At 43.4% G+C, this 23222-nt stretch overlaps 1 protein-coding gene across 4 annotated transcripts in view; it reads right to left on the minus strand.

Moving 5' to 3' along the window:
* Window positions 1-23222, minus strand: part of LOC111856128 (immunoglobulin superfamily member 3-like) — a 90006-nt gene that overhangs the window by 53160 nt on the left and 13624 nt on the right. For 2 of the 4 annotated variants that reach the window (XM_023835845.2, XM_023835855.2), the window contains exons 2-3: window positions 21552-22145; window positions 786-1163 (exon numbers count right to left, since the gene is read on the minus strand). In XM_023835845.2, the coding sequence (XP_023691613.2) occupies window positions 786-1163; window positions 21552-21591 (418 nt within the window). In that variant the 5' untranslated portion in view covers window positions 21592-22145. Of the gene's footprint in view, window positions 1-785; window positions 1164-21551; window positions 22146-22391; window positions 22621-22775; window positions 23003-23222 lie in introns of those variants that run through there. The other 2 variants (XM_023835829.2, XM_023835836.2) reach the window with 2 other exon arrangements.

The following is a 23222-nucleotide window of genomic DNA, read 5'->3' on the forward strand; positions in this document are numbered from 1 at the left end:
ACCTGTGACAAAAAAAGAACGATTACATCAAACTCAGCCTTAAAGTAACTCGGCTAAGCACTAAGCACAGATTAATCCAGCAAGCGCACACAGGTCGCTGAAGGTCTGTGCAAATTAAAGCAATTAAAGCAAACACACATTTGGGGGGAAAAAATAGGGAAAAAGGAGAAGATGATCGCAGTCATGTCACACCAGGCTGTGAGGGTCTATCAGCATGTGCTGCCGTGATTGTGGGGTGAGAATACTGTAAGTCTCACAGATAACACACTAGGATTGCTATGATGGAAGCATTTACTGGTTGTCATGACGGCTGTTGTGGCTTAAGTCTGGTTGAGGTGAGACTAACGTTGAGCAAGGGGTAGGTATCCTGATCCTGGAGTGCCAGTATCCTGATCCTGGAGTGCCGGTATCCTGATCCTGGAGTGCCGGTATCCTGATCCTGGAGTGCCGGTATCCAGTAGGTTTTTTTTATCCTACCTGATGAGTTACTATCTGCCTGACATCAGGTGAAGTTCATCAGACAACAAATATGATGGAAAACCTGTTGGATACCGGCATTCCAAGATCAGGGTTGCCTAACCCTGATGTAGAGCCTAATTACTCTTGTGTTCCTAGGTAACCATGCATGGAGAAAGCCAGCCCATTCTAACGGTCACTGTGGCTGGATAAGGAGAAGCTCAGTAAGATAGCACTTCAGTATTTTTGCGTTCCTAGGTAACCCGGTAACCATGTATGGAGGAATCTAGCCCATAATGGCCATTGTGGCTGGTTGAGGGGAGGCTTACCGGTGAGGTTGGTCTTGGCGCTGTAGGAGCCCAGGTACTCGCCATCGGTGTTGGGGGTGTAGCACTCGAACTGGCCCTGATCTCGGGTCTCCAGCTTGGTGATATGCAGCAGGGCGGCATCCTTGCCCAGGCGCTCCACGTAGATCTCCTTGTTGTTGACGCGCTGGGCGTAGACGGCGTAGGCGTAGTTGGACTGGCTGGTGCTGACGATGCGGATCTCCCGTTCAGGGGCCGAGGGCAGGTACATGGACCACTCAAAGTCCTGCTCCACGCCCTCCTTGTGGCCCGTCACATTGCACCAGATGGTGACATGGGAGCCCTCGGTACGCACCAGTGGGCCACTCTGCACGGTCACCACCCGTTTGCCTGAGGCAGAACCTGGAGGGAAGAGATGTTTCTTTAATTCACACCTTGATTAAACAGGTAGAGTACAGTACTCCATAAGCAAAAAGCAAATTAACAGCTAAGAGCTTAAATGTAACACTGACGTCTTGTGGTAGACTGGCTTCCCATCCTGGATATCCCCCTGCCTTTGGCTCAGTACTGCCTGGGATAAGCTCCAGCATTGGTTGAACTACTATTATTAGTACAACAACACTTGCAATATGCTTTTAACAGTTTATACAACTTGAGTGATCCAAGTACCTTTCTCAAGGGTATATAAAAGGAGATCCCTCTCGGAAACTGGACTAGGGACCATTAGACCAATCTGTTTTTCAACCATAATGCAATGCGCAAATCTAATTTCTAATTGCTACTCTCATGACTGCTAGAACAATATCACGATAAGATTTTTAGGATGCATCAGAGCAGAAGGCCCTCCCTTCGAATGGGGATCCTGGCTTCATGTTCCTCAATGCATTATTTTGAAGTATAACTAACTCGGTTCCTGGTTCACCACCCAAGGTGAAGTATTGTCTACTGACTGGCGGGAGATGCTCTGCTTTGTCTGCCTTCCAAGGCTCTGACTCTTATTAGTTGCTTCTCTTTTCACGCTGAAGTATCGAGCCAGGCGCGTTGACGACAGCATAGGAACGAAATGAATTCCTGACAAGTCAAGCTGCCTTAAATGCTTTGTTCTGCCTTATGTTTGATCAAATGAAATACAGTGTAATCCACTGTAAACTGTCATTTACGAATCTCTCTATATATTTGTATTCCTGTACTATGTCTAAAAAAGAGATTGTTAAAAAAGATATATATGGCTTAATTAAAGGATTAAATGAACTTCAAACAACAAAAAAAAAGCTTTTACGTGTTAATTTTAAATCATGAGAAGTATTGAGATTTCACACTCAACTTCCATTCACTCACTGCGTTTACATGCTTAGTCGAGCTACAGTTATAACTCGACTACACTATATAAATGGACTACTGTCCTAGTCCCATTATTCATGCACGGGAGGGGAATCCGCTACAATAGATGTATTATTTCAGCTTGTTAGTACTGGACTTTTCCTGGTTGACCTATTATGTCACATGGATGTAGACAAATGAAGTGACACAAACTTTAATTACGATCTGGTCAGAAGAAAGCAAACAAGAAATAGTTTGTAAAATATACTATGACAGCACAGTATTGGAATTTTTTAAATACTGCAATGTGATTTGTTGTAATAAATATTGGGGTATTTATGAAACAAAAAAGGAGTTAAATTTATCACGAACCCATCTAGGAGAGGAGAAACTTTAATCTGATATTTAAACATATACTACATATAGATCTTGAAAATGAATAATCATTAAAACTGCTAAACTTGCTAGGTTTTTTCCCCAATGACATTAAAAATGTTTTAGTGAGATTTAAACTCCCTGCCCTTTAATAACCATACCAAACTGAAGGAAAGAAAAAACCTGATTTTAATCTAGCTGACTATGCTTAGCAATGTAAGAATTAGATGTTGGTATTAATATTGCACGTCATCCAATCGTACTACAGCCATTTTTCAAATTCAGTACAAAGTATGCAGCCTTGCGTTGTGATGTCATTTGGTGCTAGTACCAGTTTTTACACCAGTGGAAAACCAACACCTTGCAGTTCCATAGTTTTAGTACCTTCTTGAAGTATCAAAAGTACGGTATCTGGTTCGGTGGAAACACACCATTTAGTTGAGTTGTGAATTGGACAGATTTACAGCGATTTACATCTTGTACATGCTGTATGTCCTCTGCTATACTCCAGGCTTCTTCTGTTACTTCACGGTTCACGGTCAAAGCCGGGGGGGGGAGCATGTGCAGAGCACCGAGGCCTGTTTTGAGTCTGACTGAATGTTTACATCGACTCCCAGTCGCATTATCTGGGTGTCTTAGTCCGACTGAGAAATTCAATTTCATACGATCTCAGTCGAACTAACATACTTACATATACTTTAAAAGTCCGGTTTTAGCCGGACTAACAGAATAATTTGATTTCCTTAGTGTGCATGTATACGTACTGACTTTTTTTTTAATTTTTTAGATACTTCTGGAACTATCCTTCCATACATCCTAAAGAATTTATTTGTAAATTATTTATTTGAAAGTCATTTCATAAGACTGAATTCTTCAAATACATGAAAACTTTGAAATCTGGTCATTTTGAGATATTTCAGGTTAAATTATTTTAAAATTACCTACAGCTCGCTCTCTCAGTTTAACACTATTTATATATTGCCACAGGTTAAACAGAGATGTACTTAATTTATTAATGTTTTTAATGACAATTCAAATGTTTTTATGAGGTGGATATAATGAATACAATAAGAACATTTTTTTTAATTTTTTGTCTACTTAGTGGAATTAGACGGATTTGGTTTAAAATATTTAGTAAATTTAACTTTAGCTGCTTAAATCTTCCAAATTTTTAATTACATGTGGCTGCTCTTTATTCACATGCTTTGTTTAATGCAGACTCGCTGAAATAATAATTCACTGCATCAGAGAAAGAATTTTTGGCATCTCAGTATGGGGGTCCTTCACACACAGGAAATCACCTCACATCACCGTATCTTACTGCAACATTTCCATGGTGATATTCAGGGTTTTTTTTAAGGTTTATAGTCTGGTGGGTCGTGACAGGCAAGACATTTATAAAAATAAAAATAAAAAAAGACTTAAGATTTATGGACAGGTGTGTGTAAAGGCACCCTCCCTCAGCGGCCAGTCAAAGAGCCTCGTTACTTTAGCTGCCCTACCAAAGCCATATGGGATGGCGTGTTTCAGCACACAGCTAGGGAGGACCATCACAGACCGGCCGTCTTTCGGCTGGTGGCCAGATGAGCGGCGTTTGTTTTGAATCCCTCCCGAAGTGACGAAGTGTGAACGCTCTCACCATCAAAGCGCACTTCCGCAAAACACACAGTGAAACTCCTTGTCCAGACAACACAAAACCAATGCAGTATTAATAAGGTCACATTACATAATTGTAGCATTTGGAAGGGAAAAAAAAACTGCAAAACCTGTATAAATGTCAGATATAGGAACCTACATAAATAGATATGGTAGTTCCTGTACCATGAAAAGGAATTTATTACCATATGTAACAAGTTAGCCCATTAACCCTGGTAGAATCGCTCTTAGGCGTCTAGTTAGCTGCCTGTTTTCTGTGTTCTCCAAAGTAAACGGATCCACTTCATTAACTTGGGATCAAGTGTTTATGCAGTCTTTGGTACAGTGTGGCATACATCCAGCAGCATTTACATTTTATTTATTTAACAGATACTCTTATCCAAAGCGACATACAAATGAGAAAGCAGGGTCAGTCAGTCCCTGGAGCATTGGGGGGGGGGTGTCCCAAAATTGAAACTACTGCAACCTTCTGATCACAGGCACAGCACTCTAACCTGCTGAGCCACACACCAGTATAGCACCTGTCTCTCGGTCATAGCAGCTTCTTGTCCCCATCGAGGCAGCATGAAGGCCCCTAACACCCTGCTTCAGAGGTCTCCACACATCCATATCAAGTATTGATGCCTGTTTCCCTGACAGCAACATCTTCCCTAAAGAAATTCAAAAACAATCTGAAAATATATAAATACACATGGTTAATATGCATTTTTAGATGATCACCCTGCTTTTCTTAAACTCTGTGATTACAAACCACACTGTCTGGCATTGGTTAGGTTCATACAGTGAGTCAGTGGGTGGCCCACTGATCTCCAGGACCTGTTTTGTTTCTTAGATAACCATACTATTTATTCAAAACTAAACAGAACCCAGAAGGTTCATCAGGTTATACAGGAAATGGGTCTACTGACCCAATATGGAATTAAAAATTGCCTCACAGTTATTTAGTTTTACCAAAATGTCTGGGAAACATCCCACTGAAGCACCAGTTTGACCCACATTCATTTATTCAACTCTGCACATACTGCACATACTTTAAAGCACCTGAGTAGGAGCAAGGAATTCTGGTATTGAAACGTGGATCTGTATATCAGATCCACTTCCAAAGTCATATGCCTCATTTCCACCAATCCTGAACTGGTTCTGCCAGTTTCTACCACAAAAAAACTTCCCTGGGTCAGGAAAAATGGCTCCAGCATGGCACCACAGAAAACCTGGTCTCTGAATTTGGTAACGTTGCATCAGGGAACGTGAGATGGGCTATCACGTCCAAACCTTCAGCATACCGAGAAAACAGTCCGTGACCAAAATAGTTTTGAATAACGTTACATCTCTTTTTTTATTCTGCAGAAAACAAAAGATCGATCTGCTAACCAGGTTTAATAATGAATTATAAACATGTTGCAGGTCAATTATTAAAATATTGTGGCGCTCGAGTGGCAAAGAGGTGGACAGCAAAGTTCAATTATTAGCAGACTCTTTCCTTAAAAGGACGGTGGTAAAACAGCGAATAAGAATAAAGTAACACACAGAGATGGAGGAGCCTTTATGAAGACACCGACAACAGAGTCAGGGCGCAACAAGTCATACTCTGAAACTCTTTTTTCGGTCCAGCAGCTTAGAAGAACTTAAAATCCAAAATAGATCAAAATAAATCCAAAAAATGGAATGTGTACCAACTATTACTTTACTCTCACTTCCGCCTACATAACATTTCCGTTCCATTCTTTTTTGAAACTGGTGGAAACACGGGCAGGTTCTCAAAAGAACTGAGAACCAGCCTAGCACTGGCACCAGCACCGGCTCCATGCTGGTGGAAATAAGGCACAAGTTTTCATAGGGAGCGTTTTCATAACGTGGGCCTCGATGATGACGGCCAGAAATAGCCCCAGAAACCGTGTCACTTGAACGACAGGAGGCGCTACAAAAGATTACCAGTACGCCTCTGGTGGCAGAAGGAAAATGAAGAGAGTAACATTAAGTATGGATGAGTTACAGCATCTGCACGTGTGAATCTCTATTCAGCCAGATCCTCCGGGTGCCGGGGGCCTGACCGCGCCCAGCACCCGTCTGTTTTATTAATGAAGGAGCCACACTTCTGTGGAAATCAAGGAGGGAGCTAATGTGACACAACGCAGTGGGACAGGATGGGGGTGGGGGGGCAGCAGCTGAGCCCTGGGGCATCTTTGTGCCTGTGTTTTTTTTTTTTTTTTACACAGCCCCCACTTCTCATTTTATGCCATCCTATTATGGAAGTGACACCCCCCTCTCAGCTGGCATGCTTTATAATGCTGGCCCAGTTGCAGCAAACACACACACACACGGACACACAGTAGAGCAACCCCCCCCCACAACATACACGTCTTCCAGCCCCTGGATGTCAGCTTCAAAGGAAACAATGAGGAGATGCAGGAGACAGACCCCTGTCCAACTCTGGGATGTAGCAGCCGAGAGGGAGAGGGGATGAGGGGGGGGGGGGGGGACGGGTCCTTCTCACTGACATCACTGCACTGGCGCATCCCCTCCAAATTAACACCACAGCTGTTTGTTTGCCCTTGATAACTTTAATAAATTCATCTTTTACTTAATTAAAATCAATCCCTCAAGCACAAGTCCATGTTGACTAACATACACCACCTCCCCCCGTCCACTCTAGCCCTGGCACCCCAGCACCCAAGTCGACGCCATTCTAGGTCATCTTAGTAAACGTTAGAATCAAACCTAGCACCCAAATCGGACTACAGAACCGGACACTGAACGCCGTCTGAACACCACACACACACACGGTTGTCCTCACAGGGACAACGCAGCTGCTGAAAGGTTATTTCCCAACAGCCCCCACTCAAAGTACAACTGAAATTAAAGAGTTCAACCAGGACGACACAGGGAGTGTCAGAGTACGGTTAATGGGCTTAGGGCTACAAACCCCAGCAAGGCAGCCCTGCCCTGCTCTCTCACAAGACTCTCACCCAGGGAAAGACTTTGGCTGCCGAAGACCATTAGAAGCCATTTACAAAGTCCTTTAGAGTCATTAACCGTGACAGAGTCCTTCAGCATTGTCAACCACTGTGCCTGAAACGGGCTTATACTCCAGAACCACGCATAAGCTTCTTAACCTAATGATTTCACCTCCAGCACACTGCGAGCATCATGCCGCCCGAACGAAACCTGGGTGGGCACGGTTCGTCTGGAACGCGCGTCAATGTTAAGAACACCTGCAGTCAAACAAACGTGGGCAGAAGTATCGCCGGACGACAGATGGCAACACCATTGATCACAATGAGGAAGGCAGGCGTCAGGCTAACAAAGGCTAAAGGGAACTGGGTCTTACAGGGGAAGCAGGGACAAATGTACAGCTGTTCCGGGCGAATGGACAGCGGCAGGAGGGGGAACAGGTGCTGCTTGAGAAGCTGGAGCCAGAGCAAGACCAAAGCAAATGGCTACAGAGAAAGACAGATACAGACACATGCTACAATCACAGGGTCTCCCCTTTGATTACCAGTACGCCGTTTTACAGTAATGGCCTATCCCCCAAACTCACACCACCGAGAAAGAAAGAGAAAATTAACCACAAACAAAAGATTTGGCTTTTATTGCCAAAAAAGGAGATGAAAAGGTATTTGTTTTGTGGGAGTATTCCCATAAAGGTAGAAAGACATGCATGCGCGCGCACGCCACACACACACACACAGGTTTGTAATAATATCTTTGTGGGGACTTTCCATTCCTTTCTATGGGGAAAACAACATAATGATCTTAACCCCTACCCAGCCCTAACCTTAACCATAAGTAACCAAACAAATTACGAGACTTTTTGCATTTTTAGTTTTTTGATTGTATTCACAGAGCATTGTGGGGACCTGAAAAATGGTCCCCACAGCGTCAAAATGACAGGGTTTTTATCACATTGTGGGGGTAATATAAACATAATCCACACAAACAAACACACACACACACACACACACACACACACACACACACACACACACGAACACAGTACTGCAAAACTGCAGCATTTTTCAAAACAAGGGATAGAAACAGAGAGGCTCTGCTTTTTACAGGACACTCACCTGGAAACCATTTCATGAACCGCCTGCCATATAACAAGCTACACAAACAGGAAGCAGTAAAAGCTGTGAGCACAAAAATCACAGGTTTTGTTACAAAGAGAGAGACAGAGATGAAAGAGTGAGTGGGAGACACAACAGCTAGTAACCTCCATCTGCTGCACCCCTAACCAAGCTGAGGAATGCTGATATGCACACAGTCTGCATGCCCCCATGGTCTTATATCTCTGTTGCTCTCAGAAATAATGGGAGGGAAGGGAGGGCTAGTCATTGATGGTCACAGTCACAGGAGAGGTCTTGAGCACATCCCCGACTAAGGTTTAGGACTCCATGACAGTATGTTATCTTAAGGAAGAGAGCAACCTGGAACCAATCAGTTTGCTCCAAAGGCCCAAAGGCCATCCAATCAGCTCGACCCACCCGCTGACTGACCCCCCTCCCCTGTTGGGCGACCTGATGTCTCACTTCTCGCTGCACTCTGTGCAATTTAAACAGGCGCTAAGCAACACATGGCCGTAAGAGTACCGACCAACCCAACGAATGTGAGAACAATTACAGCCTTTCAGAGGGACCAACACATGAGGAAGGCCAGAGGCTCTGAAATAGGTCTTAACAGTGCCTGCGCTGCGGGGGTGGAGGGGGGAGGGGATTTTAATCACGCCCCCACCATGATGGTACCGCTCTCCTCTCTCACAGAAAACTGTGAATGTCACGCCGGTCCTTTTTATGCTGGGCAGACCTCTCATTTGTCCATAAAAACCGGCAAAAACGTCCAGGGACACTCCTCCTGAGCTTTCATTCCCCTTCTGCTGCCACCGCCAGCTTCAGCAGCCTGTGAAAGGGCCTCTTGCACGTGACAGCTCTCACCGACAGACTGGTGAACTGCCCCCAGCGCTATTTAACAAGCTTGGAAAGACTTAAAAGGCAGGTTTGTCTCTCGACTGCATGAAGGGCCTGTAGTTCTACTGACGGACTACAATATCAGTGAGCTCCCACGTCTCTGAGGCAGAGGTGGGTTCCTTTACCCGAGAGATGTGCCATCCTGGAAGCAGGAGGCGGATTCTGGTCTTGGAACAGCGTGAAATGATGGACACTGAAAATAATCCAAATTCCCCAGACCCCGAATTCCTCATAGTGACACCAAAGACTTCATCATGCACTTATATTACATTTAATATAAGTTACTGGAATAGAGGTACATTCAAAATGTTTTTTCCCCACACATCTTATGATTGTCTCCTTGTTTAAGACGGTGAATTTGAAACTTTGGGTCTGAGTGCAGGGTTAGTCATCCATCCCGAAGTATTTTTTTTTTGGGGGGGGGGGGGTAAGGACTGTGCTCAAAGGGCTAACAGAGATGTAGCCACTTTGAGGAGCATGGAATTTGAACCAGTGACCATCTGATTACAGACACAGAAGCCTAATCCACTGAGCCACACACTGCCGCCCATTCTGGCCACAACCGTGACACAGTGCTCTGATTCAACATGAATCAGATCCGACCGTAAAACATGCAAATATCCCCCTTTGCAGAGAATGACGTTATAACAGTGTGACTTGCATCCGCATCTCAGTTTGGCAGGATGTTTTTGAAAGAGCTGAAATGAAGGAAATGGAGGAAAGGAGCTCAACTCACCAACCGATATACATCAACCAAAAGGCATAAAAACAAGATTACAGGCAGACACAGAAACCATCCCTCTCAGTCCCTAACTACACACGTCCTTTTTGTAGGATAGAGCTCTGCACGGTACTGCAGTCCACTCTAGGTGAACGGCAGTCTTTGCTGGCCTCTGGTTCCCATGCGCCCCACAATCCGCTTACCTCAGCCAGAAGACAAGAGCCTGGAGAGGTCAGCCATAGGATTCTGGTACACTTGGCACTGATACTATAATCTGCTCATGCTAAAACCTCATGAAAACACACACACACACACACACACACACATACGTGCGCACAGAGACAGCCGGCGGATGTGAACAGTAGCCTTTAGGAAGTTCTAAAGAGGATTATACATATGGAGAATAAGGCAGGGGAGGGCGATAAAGCACTAATCCAATCAAGCGTGACTCGTATCTTATCCTTGGTAACCGTGCCAAGGCCCCATTAGCACCTGACATGATTATACTAATCTTTCTTGAGTTTATCTTCCGGCTACTACCACCAGACCGACAAAAAGATAAGTAGCGAAACAACTCTTAAAAAAGGTAGACCAGTTATCATGGAAAATCAGAACGGATCCATTACGAGGCAAAGGGGAAGAAAAGGGAAAGATGGTAGCCCCAATACTCTGGCTGAGGGAAGGACCCGGAACATTCCATCTCAAGGTTTGGCCCTGGAACTTGGCTGTTGGGCTCGAATAAGAGCTTGGGTTTGATCCACTACGTGATTGGTGCTCTAAATACTCAAAAACTTCCAATATCTTGCAAAAACATGTAAACACTGACACATAAAAAATCAGCATTTATTTAAGATGCTACTATGTAGATTTTTAAGGCTGCTGGTATTAATTTCAGGCTGCCGGTGGAGTTCAATCGAAATCTGCACCCAGCACGACACCCTTCAGACGGGTTTGGAACATTTTGGTGGATATTGATTGGCTCAGCCAGGGGCTCATGACCAGTTTAACAGGGTCACTCTGCTGGGTCAGTGCAAACTCGACCATTAGCCTGGTGCCTGGATTCTTAATCAGCACAAACACAGGCCCAGGGCTGAAGTTCATAAAAGCTGCTTTATAGTTCTGCATCGAGCCTATGCAGCGCTTATGCCGTTGTAAGCATATATACTCGTGCACTGGTGTGTCTATATTGCTCTGCAATTACACTGCCAAAATGCTACTTGCCTGAGCACAATGGGTTTAAGAGAGCTTTTCCATCGTACCAGGTATTGTAAATTACTAACAGTACTTCAAGGTGTTGGTTTTCCGATGGAGAAAAATTGGTACCAGCTTCGAATGACATCACAGTGTGAGGCAGGTATTTTGTATTGAATTCAAAAAAGGGCTACAGTACCTTGGACTTGGCGATGTGTGATATTAATACCAATATCACACGTTTCAACATATTTCTCACATCGCAAGGAACACGAAAGTCAGCTGGGTTGAGATCAGGCTGATACCTTAATACTCTCCAGACATTGTAGCATGAGGGTTTTAAATTTCACTAAAACAATTTTACTTTGTCACAGGAAACAAAATTTAGCAAGTATTGCAATTCAGTGATTGTGCAATTCAAGATTATGTAGTATAAGTTTAAAAAAAAATCTACTTAAAATTTACCTCCGCTGCTTTTGCATGAGTTTTCCAAGACAATCATTCATGTTCATTCTTTCTAAATCACTACAAAATGGGGTTTTGGAGAAATGTATTTATTTTTAGCTGCTTTTTTGCTTCATAAATATTCCCAATAACAAAATCACAACACGATATTTAATTTTTTTCCAATATCGTGCAGCCCTAGTATAACAAATACTTTTCTCTTGTTATGCCATCCAGATCTTCTTCTGGTTCTTCCGACCAGATCACAATTAAAGTTTGTGCCTCTTCGTTCGTCCATGCAACCATCATAATCAGTTTTTTTTTTTTTTTTACCTCAGATAGTGGTTGGATTGTGTTTCAGAGGCAGGATTTTTGCATAACTAATCAATAATCAACATGTTTGCAATCCCACCTCCAAGTACTTAAATGCCAAAAAATCATCCCAGCTGCTTTGGTACTTTGGGTACTACAACTTTTGGTTCTGGTACTCAACTGGAAGTCAATAGAAAAGGGAAAGTATCGTACCAAACACATGGTCCCTTGTGCAGTGGAAAGCTGCCCTTAAGTTTTGCTAAAACACTTAGCACACTTGCTAAAACTCTGTTACAGGAAACAAAACTTAGCAAGCTTTACAGTTTTTATGACCTTTCCTTTCCAAGATTACCTACTATAATGTTTAAAAATCAATTTAAATTGTGCCGCTGCTGCTTTTGCGTGAGCTCTGTATGCGCTCTCTAATCATAATCAAGCCACCACGTTTAACAGCATAAACAGCTGCAACTGTGACAAGTACAGCAGGCTAGCAATGAGCTAAATAACTTGTCCTACACTAAAAATCCCTCCAGTTGGAAACAAACAACAACAAAGCGTTTACGCAGAAAGTGCGACCCTACCGAGCCGACCAGGTTCAGTGGTTGCTGCCTGAATTGCTGCATTGTGTACATTTCTGGGCAGGTGCATGTCAGGCTGCGCCGCAGATTCTACGCAGAAATATAAATCAGCCTTAACACCAAGGAACCCTTACTTGTGCACCTTTTTATTGACAAAAATAATGTTCAAGAGAATAACAAAGGAAAAAAAAAAAAGTGTCCAGCACTTCTTGCCTTGAAATCATTAATGACACAGAAAGTTATAATGAATCATTTCATTCTTCCCCAACACATTTTAATAATCAAAAATACAAACTCAAGCTTTGAACACAATTATGCCTGAAAACAGAACACAGAAAAAAATCACATTCAAAAAAAAAATTAGCTGAAGATGGACACCGAAATCCAGGAGGGTATTTTCTGTAATTTACAGCAGTAGGAGTTTGCTAGTTAACATGTACGACTGAATCAGAACAGAATGACAGAAACCAGACCCCCCCCCCCCCAGCATACCATCTTTCCTTCTTCCTTTCCTTTTCCTGACTGTGATACACTCCGACTCTGGGGGGGATCTGTTTTTATTCAGGGACCCTTTTCCCATAAGCCTTGGTGCTGGAGAAGAGCGTGGGTGAGCGGTATGCGTGTGTAGGAAGGGTATCCAAGAGATACCATCACAGAGACAAGTATTTCATAGCCAACTAGGCTGTTTACATTGCGTTTGGATGTAAATCGGCCTACCATGTTCACTGTAAATTATGTGCGGATCACACCGGCCATGTGGCGTTAATGCATTTCCTTGTCTTGTATCACTGAGGGCAATAAAGCAGCGAGGATGGCTGTGGTTGCCCCACACATGAATCAAGGCCACCACTTCTTACTGCAAGGTACATCGGCATGTAGGGACATCACGCAGTCTGTTCCATGTAAGGGCGTGTGCTTTGACATGTCTTCGTCATTCATGCCATTAAGATGCCTGAAAATTAGAGGTCGTCCTTACTTGGGAGGACTTTCAACTCGCCATCTTTTGCAAGTGAATCCCCCCCCCGCATTTGGACGATCCATGCAAGATCCAAATGCCCAAATCCACTTGGTCATTATTTATATTCCATTAAGAGGTAAAGAGGGAGGTGTTTTGTTACGGTTCACCCCTAATCCCTCTCTGTATGGCCTTGCTTTGATTGGTCAGCAGAGCTCTTTCCTGTCCATCCACGCCTCCCCCATCCATTATTCACCAAGCCTGTGTAAGACATCACATCTCTATTCTATGTCCATTATTATGAATGATATTAAAAATTTACTCACTGTTAACAACCACCCCCCTCCATCTCTAGTCTCTGCTTTTACAGCTCTGCACTTAAGATTAGACATCTGGTCTAACTGCTGCTGGGATGTAGCAGATATGTGGTCTAACCCCCCATCCCCGAAATGACCACCACATGGCTTTACTCGGACTCCATAGCCCAGAAGACACCAGGCTGGACACCAGTGAGGGAGGTGCAAAGATGAGGTACCGCCACACTAGCCAAGTCCGTCATCTTACCAGAGGAAAACACACAACATATGCTCATTTTTTTTCTGTAGGCCTGCCTTTCCCAGGTGCAATGCATTGTGGGTAATGCTCATAGAGGATTTCCAGGTTGTATGTGCCCGGACTTGAAGGCATAAGGATGAGGAGAAGAGGAATCATCTTTCCAGACACCATCATTGTGCCACGATTAACTCCTTAAAAATCACCGCTACCTCTTCATTTCCATGGTTACGGTCTCGGCTTTGCCCTACAGCCATTCGGTTCTCCTGCTTCCCGTTTACAGACATTGAACACTAACTAATTAACCTGTTATTTTACCTACTTTAGAATGTCATGGACCATGAATTATTAGCAGATCAATAATCCTTTAAAACTGACATCTGTGTGTTCCTCTTAGTATTGATTTTTTTTTAGGCCATTCAGTGACATTACGTATGCCATTCAATAGAATAATAATTACATAATAATCCCATTTTATACACACACACAAACACACTCTCATGCTAAAGAAAAATCCATATTCAAATGCAATGAATTGAATTGTATCGGCGTTTAGTCTAAAGATGACTTTCTTAAGACACCATGCCCCACCCCCCCCCCTTCCCTAAATCGCATTAAAGGTGTGACCTGAGTAAAATACACATTTCTGGGACATTCTGAGGGCTTGCAGATTTATTGGATGAAAGTTCCAACTGTCATAGGTGGTATCCATGGAAACCAGCTTTTAGCCAACTGCAAAAAAAAAAGCATTTAGCAGCTGGCAGGCATAACTAAATGAACATTGCAAGCATAAAACCAGGGAGTCAAAAAAAAAAAAAAAACTATTACGGATATGACCAAGAGATGGACAGAAAATCCTGCACATATAAGAAGTGGGTGCTAATAGGGAGTGAAGTGCCCATGGAGAAATAATCCACAGAGATAACTGCAGGAAAAGCTAAAATAAATCAACAGCAAATGGAGGCCTTACTCAGGCAGGAGAAAAAGCTGGCGTTTTTCTGCCAATTAAGTAAATTCCCATAACGGAGGCAGGTAAAGCAGCAGTGAAGCACGTGATTTCAACGGTTTCCAAGTGATGTCCCGGGAGGGGGGGGCTTTCCATGGTGTCCTTGAGCGAGGCACTTAACCCGGATCCCAGCAGCAAGGCATCCACCTGCGCGCGCTGCGATTCAAAGCGCCAGCCGAGCAGCTAAATGCAAATGCGGCGCGTGGCGCTTTTCCCCGGCGAGCGCATAAACGCGTCCTTGTCTTTGACTGTCTCGTTCGGATCGCTTCGAGTCCCGGCGACCGCCGCTTCAGAGCCGCCGCCGGAGCGCCCGGGAGAGGAGAGGAGAGGGGACTTTCAAAAGCCGTTTTTCCGAGATGCAAGGGCGACTTGCGACTCATTTGCATGGGCTCACGTTAACCTTGACTTTAATGAGCTTAACCGTGTTTACGCTTCACTGAATCGGAATAATCTAAGGGTAATATTAAAAAAAATGCGTAATGAGTAAATTTAGAAATTTATTCAAAGTATGTCTGCTAATTATAGCCCACAGCATGAGGATTTCTACAGGAGACGCAATATTTTACATTTAGCCTTATGTGATACAAGATTTCACGTAACAAAAGGACAGACTGAAGATTTCAGAATTCAGTCCAGCATGAAAGAGCAAATTCTTGTGACACTGGGTTGTGATTTGATAGAATAGAAACCTGACAATAGAGAATCTAAATTCACTTCGAATTTAAGGAAACTTATAAAGCAGTTGACAACCCAGTCTCACAAAGTTATACTGAACACAGGTCCATTACAGAACATTTGCAAATAGTTTTTTTCTTTTCTTTTTGTTGTGCTTTTAAAATCTATGGAGAAGAAAGAAAACTCATTAATGGCTAATTAGCCTCTTGTGGGCTTTCTGTGGCTTTTAGTCAAATCCGTTGTTCATGGTGTTATTAAAGAAATAAGGGGGTGTGAATCTCCCTTCTGAGCTGCAACCTCACTCATGGCCTTCGCAGCTCAGGGCAACGTACTGGGAAGAGGAAGGATATCCTGGTAACCAATGAAATCAAGAGGAACAACACATTCTGTGCATCGTCCTTCACACGGCTTGATAAATCTCAAAAGAAGGATGAAATAAACAAATTACAAACAGAAACAACACAGCCTCCCTTTCAATGGAGGAAAAAAACGTCACAGAAGATCACCTTCCAGGCTGTTCTTTTTAACCCCCCCCCCCAGAGAGATATTTAAGGCCTTTTTCTATCTTAGTGTTTCACACCTCAACTAGAGAATCTGAAGGCAGGAACCTGTGGAAGCTGCCTTGGCCATCTTAGGGCAAAGCTTCGCATTGCATTTAGTCAAATATATAAGTAATGTCTGAATAAGGTGCAGTATTTGGTAGGCACATAGCCATATATTAAAAATAATGAGCCCCCCATCCCAAAAAAAATGTTTATTATCGATTAGGCATATAAATAAGTAATAAAATTACTAGTTTAGCCACCCGGCAAAATTTTGTTCAGTCTACGAAGTGGGATCTCCCAGTATGGCAAAATTTGGGACGCTGTGGTAGGGTTTCTGACTATGGGGCTGTGACACCAGGAAGATGAGTAGATCCTGGGGGCACAGTGTCCTGGCACCGAAGAGTAACCACACCTCTGCATTTTGGGCTTCTGAGAAGTGCATTTGCCATGACAGAGTATGGCTCAAGAATCATCTCAGTGAGATTTACAAGCAACTCAAATTTCAAAGCCTCACAAACTAAAAAGTTGGTTTAAAAATAAAAAGTTACACCGTCTCTTCCACACTTGTGCATTTCAGCTTGCACTTTCGTGTGAATATTTCTCCACTCCCTGATTTAGCAGGTAGGCAGACATGCTGGCACTCTGTGTCATAATATTACACTGTACCGAGCGTTACATTCATATGAAAACTACCTGCAGCTATAATTAACTAATTAGAAACCAATTATGTTGGAGGTAGAGGAGGTGGGGGGGAAGATTTAGTAATTGCTTGCTATGACATTGCTCATATTTCATATTAATATTTCTTTAACTTATTACTAGTGTGAACGCGACACATGACTTGAATTCCCTGAATTAAATCTGAAGTCCCTCCAAGACAAAAGTACGGGTAATTAAAATTTAAATCTAAGCAAGCTGTCGTACCGGTTCGCTGGAGAATACCCAGACCAGCGCAGAACACCAGTCCATCAGAATCGCAGATGAAATATCTCGGAGCCTTGTAGCTGTTCGAAAAAGCTTTATGACTCTCTGCAAAATAGATTTACAGCAAACAGAGGGCAGATCGCAAAATTTTTAAATGGAGCCAAAAGAATGGATTTTTCAGTGGAGTATCACCGCTAAACTTTTTCTACTCATAATCAAGTGTTATGAAGCGACAGGACAATGATACGTAGAGTAATGTAAAGGGCCGGCTGAAGTCTATGTGCAGCCCTGGCTTTACCACTAGTGCCCCCCAATAGCAAACTTCCTTACACCCTCCAGCAATCTTCACTGCAGGACTGGCCCGTCATATAGGCGATCACCTAGCAGACCAAGAGCAAAGTGGGGGGGCAAAACAGAAGAAATCTCTCTGCATTCTGGACGTTACAATTCAAAATACTTTTAATTTTTCACTATTCTTGAGAAATGCCCTTTGTTACGTAAATGTTTAAATATAAATCAACTGACAAAATTTGTTTTCTGTTGCTCTGTGAGGTGGGGGAGGGGGAGGTTGGAGAGCTCAGCAGAATCTCGCCTAGGGTGCCAAAACACTCAAGGCCGGCCCTGATGTAGCGCGGACCACATACAGTCGGCAAGTCGGCGCCCAAACTCTCTGCCTACGTCGGCCACTGGCTTGACCAGCTCTGGTAGAGTACCTCAGCAGCACAGGAACTAAATGAAAACTAAAGACTCTGACCAGCAACACAGCTTCCCCTTAAGCTCTGGCCCCCAAGCTGAGGGAGACGGTCTTGACCTAGATCACTGAGCTCCTGAGGTGATTTTCCCAGTCTGTCACCAGAGAGGGATTTTACAGCCATATCTGTACAGTATGTGAAGAAGGGCCAGACTAACACGAGGGAGGGCTGCAGAACCTTTGAGAAATTAATCAAGAAGAAAAAGGCCGTTCAGTAACACTCCATGATTACAGGCCCTCTCTGAGGAATCTCGAGGAACATCACCGATTTTAAAAATAAAACAGCTGAATACGACGTGTCCTTAGTCCAATTCCTGTGGTGATGAGCTCACAGCCACCACATTTCATATGCACTTTGTACGTGCTTCCTAGACAGACCACAAAAGAAACATGGTAGTCAGCAGGAGGTTTCATTGTAACTTTAACTTGCAAGCCGGTTCCTCCACACACCGTCATATCAGCGGCAAGAAGAGGAACTCAGGGAAGAATCCCCCATGACTACTTCCACTCTCTTGCCAGTGGAGCACATTTGGTTGAGGACATTGATTACTCTGCCAGTAGATCTTGCTACCTTGTTATCAGTGCCAGTCAAGCCCATGTGGTATCAGAGAAGCTTCCACACTGACGCCCCCTATCTGAGACAAAGTGAAACTGCCTTATTGGATGGGCTCAGCTTAGGCCTGTGGCTTAATGGGTTGACTGGCACTGCTGGCTGTTGTGTAATCAAAGCTCTGGAGAAAAGATGAAGGATAGTCCTGAAACCCCAAACTCCTACCATAAGTAGAGTTCAAGGAATCTCTCAGATCTATTGTCAGAATAAACCAGGTGTAGGTTTTACCTACCCACTGAACATTAATACTTCAAATTATACATCTTCCCTTTTAAAACACTCCCATGAACAATGTCTAGGGGGGTGGTTGTACTTCAGTGCCTCCAGAATCCACTCCAAACTCGATCAGTTGCCTTTATAGCCATGTAACTCAAATCCTGTCATATAATTAAGTGAATGCTGCTAGATAAAGAACAGAAACCTCCAGTTCAAATCCTGAGATACAAGTTAATCTATCCATTGAATGAATGCGTCACTGGAAAAAAAATCCAGTCACCCACAAACAGAGCAGAAAATCCTTTTTATTAAATCAGAAAAACAAGTGTCTCATTCAGGGTGTCCCCGTCTTGTGCCCTGTGCTGTCCGAGAGACCCCAGCCCCCCTTGTCATCCTGTACTGGATACACGGTGGGACAGTATACAGATGAAAGGACAAAACACTCGTTACTTACTGTATATTTCGCATTTCACTATCTATAACAGACAATTAAGACGTCACGAACAGGGAATCAGACACCACGGTAACCCTTGGCGTGAAAAAAAGCCATCTGCCGTTGGGGGAGATGTGTGCGTGCAAGCGTGTGCGCGTTCACGTGAGCGCGCACCTCTGTTTGACGTCAGCATAGGCTATTAACGGGGTCTCTGTCGGCATCCCCGTCAGCGAGAATGTGCAAAGGGCCAGAAGACGCCAAGGAACTGGCTGCAGGAAGGTGAGTTTCAAGCCATCATACACGGTGCTGAACACCACAATGTAACCGCAGCTTGTAAATCTGTAAATCTGCCGGTAAATGAGCATCCGTCGCCGAGGCGTTGATACACAGCCTACAAACAGATATCACATTTGCACATTAAAGCAATACAACTACAGTTTACAACTTGAATAAATTCTTTTGGGAATCAATGAGGCTGAATTATGTAAATGCCCCTCTCCTTCGCTATATGCGTTTTTCTTAGCATTTTGGCATGCGTGTCCCCTAACGGGAGCCAACTCCCGAGTACCAAAACGTCAGTACATCTCGGATTAAGCACCGCCAGTGGCCCAGCAAGAAGCATTGCCGAAATTAGCATTTCAAGCACAGTGAAGTCGTTTGCAGTAAGCAGGGTAATTCATCTGCTTCAACCCTGCAGATATGGTCATGATTTTTATAGAAGTTTGTCCAATAAGATCTATCTTTTTCTGTCTCAAGTCTGGTGTTCCACTGCCAGGTAAAAATGATCCAAAACCATTGAGAATTTTAATACGGCCTTACTGATTTTTGGTAATCAATAGCTGGCCATTGTTAAACACTGAGACATAGGCTATCAGAATAAACAATAAAGTCAGACAGATTGCAGTGTATCTTCATATTGCCGAGTTATACGTGCACTCATGTGAAACAAACATTTGCACATTTCGTTTATTCGCAGAAATTGCATTTGTTTAATCTCCATCTTTGCAGTTCGCATGGTTTAATTTGATGCATAAAATAAACAAAAGAGCATCACATTTTTCTAATTCCATGACACACACACACACACACCTCACATTTATATTATGTTCTTGTAGGCTACTTGACACACTGTCCTTCCCTTCAGCGCTCATGTCTGACAAGTGTCGTAAGCTTGCCTTTCGGAATAAATTAGTTTTTTTAATTGCCAAATACTTGGGGGGCTTAACAATTATCACACGTTTCTGTCTGTTGAACCCCTGCTGCTGAAGGAGACTTTGGTGTCCACAGCTCCCGTCCGCAAACAGCGCACCACCTTCTTACCCCAGATGAGTCCGTTTGGCTTTCGTGCTCCGAGTAATCGCCTCCATGGCTTTAACTAATCGGATGTTTAAGAATCACCTCCCCCAAACCACAATAAGTACAAGGACGCAGTTTACTCTTAAGTGCAAACTGTAACTGGCTTGTGCGTCATGACACCTCCATTAAAAAGACGCGCAAAGGCAGTGTCTAAGTACGATTTAAGCAAAAGTAAAACAAGTACGCCCAGGATCACCCAAAAAACCTTCACCCACATGAAGCATCGCACTCCTCAACCATGGAAGCTTCTAGCAGACAAAGGAAAACGATGTGATATTTATGAAAAATGTACATTATCACTAACCCATAAAATTAAGTGCTTAACTCGTTTTAAAGGAAATTAACTGTGTTGGCACAAAACCATATATTCCATTTCCAAGTCATAATATTTTAAGGTAAACAGGTACGTTTCTGTTTTACTTTTATTTCAATAATAATAATTTTAAAAATTCAATGCTCTGATTAACAGTAGGCGGATTATTTTTGCGCAGCGGAAAATCATCGTAGGGTCTCGGCTTCAAGCTGAGCTGACGTGTTATAAATAAACCAATGAAAACAAACTTTAAAATGACTGTAGAAAAAAAACCCACACATAAGCAAGATAACTGTTGCCTCATCACCATCTTCATCATGTTTCTGTCCAAAAGTGGAGCATTTTGGTGACACCCAAAACAGCGTCGTAAAGTGAACCGGAGTTTGCTCCAGACTGCTGTCTGGGAGGTGTGGCGACCTTCTGTTCTCCAGACACTTCATCGGACCATCCGACTGATCTTGGTTAATGTATCTTTAATGTCTTTTTTTTTTTAGAATATTTACCGTACAACCGCTGAATTACAACCGATTAATCCACCTGCCAGTACGCACAGACGGTGAACTGACACCGGTGTGATTTTAATCGCCGGTGCGAGATTATTAATCACCCACTGCAGATGGGTAGGCGTGCAACTAACGTATGAAAAAGGCTTTCACCCATCCTAGGCAAGGTCGCAGGGTACTTTTTGGTGTGGGGTTCTGATCTCTAACGTCAAACATACGCATCTAGGTGTTGCCTGGGTTTGTTACAATTACAATTAGGCTATTTTAAATGCTCACCATCCCTCTGAATGAGGGAGAACTTCCTAAATTGAAACTTTACTGAACGCGTTGTCACAGCTCAAAAAGATGTTGATGTATAACGACCAGAAAACTAATATCAAAATCACTTACCAAGTAAAACGCTGGCAATTAGGAACGCCGGGATCCTCATGGTTCCAATCGATCTTTTGTCCTCGGCCGAAACCCCGTCAGATCACTCTCCTCTCTTGCCCAAGGTATCCTATTGCTTAGTTACTTCTGTTAGTTCGGCGATTTCGTGAAAACACCAGTTCAAGTGTGGGTGTTCAGTTTCCTTTCTACGAAATGCTGTTTATCACGAAATATATATTGTAAAAAATGCGCTGTCGGTTTTTGACAGCAAACCCTTCGCAGCCTCCGACTGATCTTTCCGTCACTTTTAAATAAAACAGCTGCAGCGTCGCCTTATTAGTATTTTTTCAGTATTTAACAAAAATATTTCGTCTTGATCCTCACTTCGCAAGCAGCCGCCTCCATACGCACGCAGTTCCGAAAAACACCACAATAGAAATATCGCAATATGGAAATGCTACGATCAGATTGCGATATTTCCCAACATTTCTGCATTTTAAAGTCCGCTTTTATATCAGATTTGCTGCCCTAAAGGGGCGCCTAGGTGCTGGATGCACTTCCATTACGTATCCCAGTCGTGCAGCACAGTTGCTTGGGTTGTACCACCAGCAGGACCTGCACATGCGAGAGAGAGAGAGAGAGAGGTGTTCACAAAGAGGCTCCGACAGCCCTGCCCATTTTCACGTTTAAATACACACGATGGGATAGGCTACTTCTCCTCCCAAGTTTTTTTTTCCGTTGTCACTTCACCCTGGGTTTATTACGCTTTGAAAAGCCGGGGAGACACATAGCAGCAACAGAAATGCATCCCATCGCCCAATCCTTCCTGAAGCCTAATAAAAAAAAATCCGTTTTTCGCACCAATAATTATCTTCGGATAATTTTCCGGAAATGTGCAAATTAGGGAGAATTTTAGGTTCTTCTTTACGCGATCATTCGACGATCTTTCAACAAAAACAGCGCTTCAAAATAAATAAAGACACGTGTCCTTTAACTCGTGCTTCGAAATTTTAAAAGAACGGAGTTATCGGGGGAAAACTTTCTTCCAATTTCACTGCTTCGGTTCTTGCCTGGAAGGTTCAATCGTATTGCAACGGCGTCCTTACCAAGCACTATTTAGACTAATTACGAATGATTGAGATCGTCTGACTTGCAACACGTGAAACGCGCAAAATGTTAACTGCGGTAAGAGGTCCATATACTGAAGCTGCATGCTACATCCAATTATGAATAAAAAAAGCGTACCTTCATCGTTCTCTTTAGTGGGGTTTATATTTCGTCTCATATTCGCCCATGCTTTGTGTCCTGAAGGCCCGCCTATCAGCACCAAAAAAGCAAGACCCCCACTTGGTACTACAAAGAGGGGAGGAGTTTCTATCTTCTATTCCCTTTTGGGGGGGGGAATTTCCAGGACATCTGATGGTCTTTTGTGGTGGTTAGTGCCAACCGCATTGGAAAGATGAGACAACGACGGGACCCAGGTCGATGCAGTAATCAAACGCGTTGGGATGAATGACATCGTAATTAATGACACCCAGGGAGGTGTTCTTTCAGCGTTTGTGCCCTGGGAGCGCAAAGATACTGTAGTTTGCGGATATAAACGGGCGCCGATCCAGAAGCGCTGGTTATGGGGAAAGACTCAGGATCCTAACTAATATTTCTTGCGCGTATTACACGTTTAACTGTACGCGA

Source organism: Paramormyrops kingsleyae, chromosome 1 (genome assembly GCF_048594095.1).
Source record: "Paramormyrops kingsleyae isolate MSU_618 chromosome 1, PKINGS_0.4, whole genome shotgun sequence".
NCBI lineage: Eukaryota > Metazoa > Chordata > Actinopteri > Osteoglossiformes > Mormyridae > Paramormyrops > Paramormyrops kingsleyae.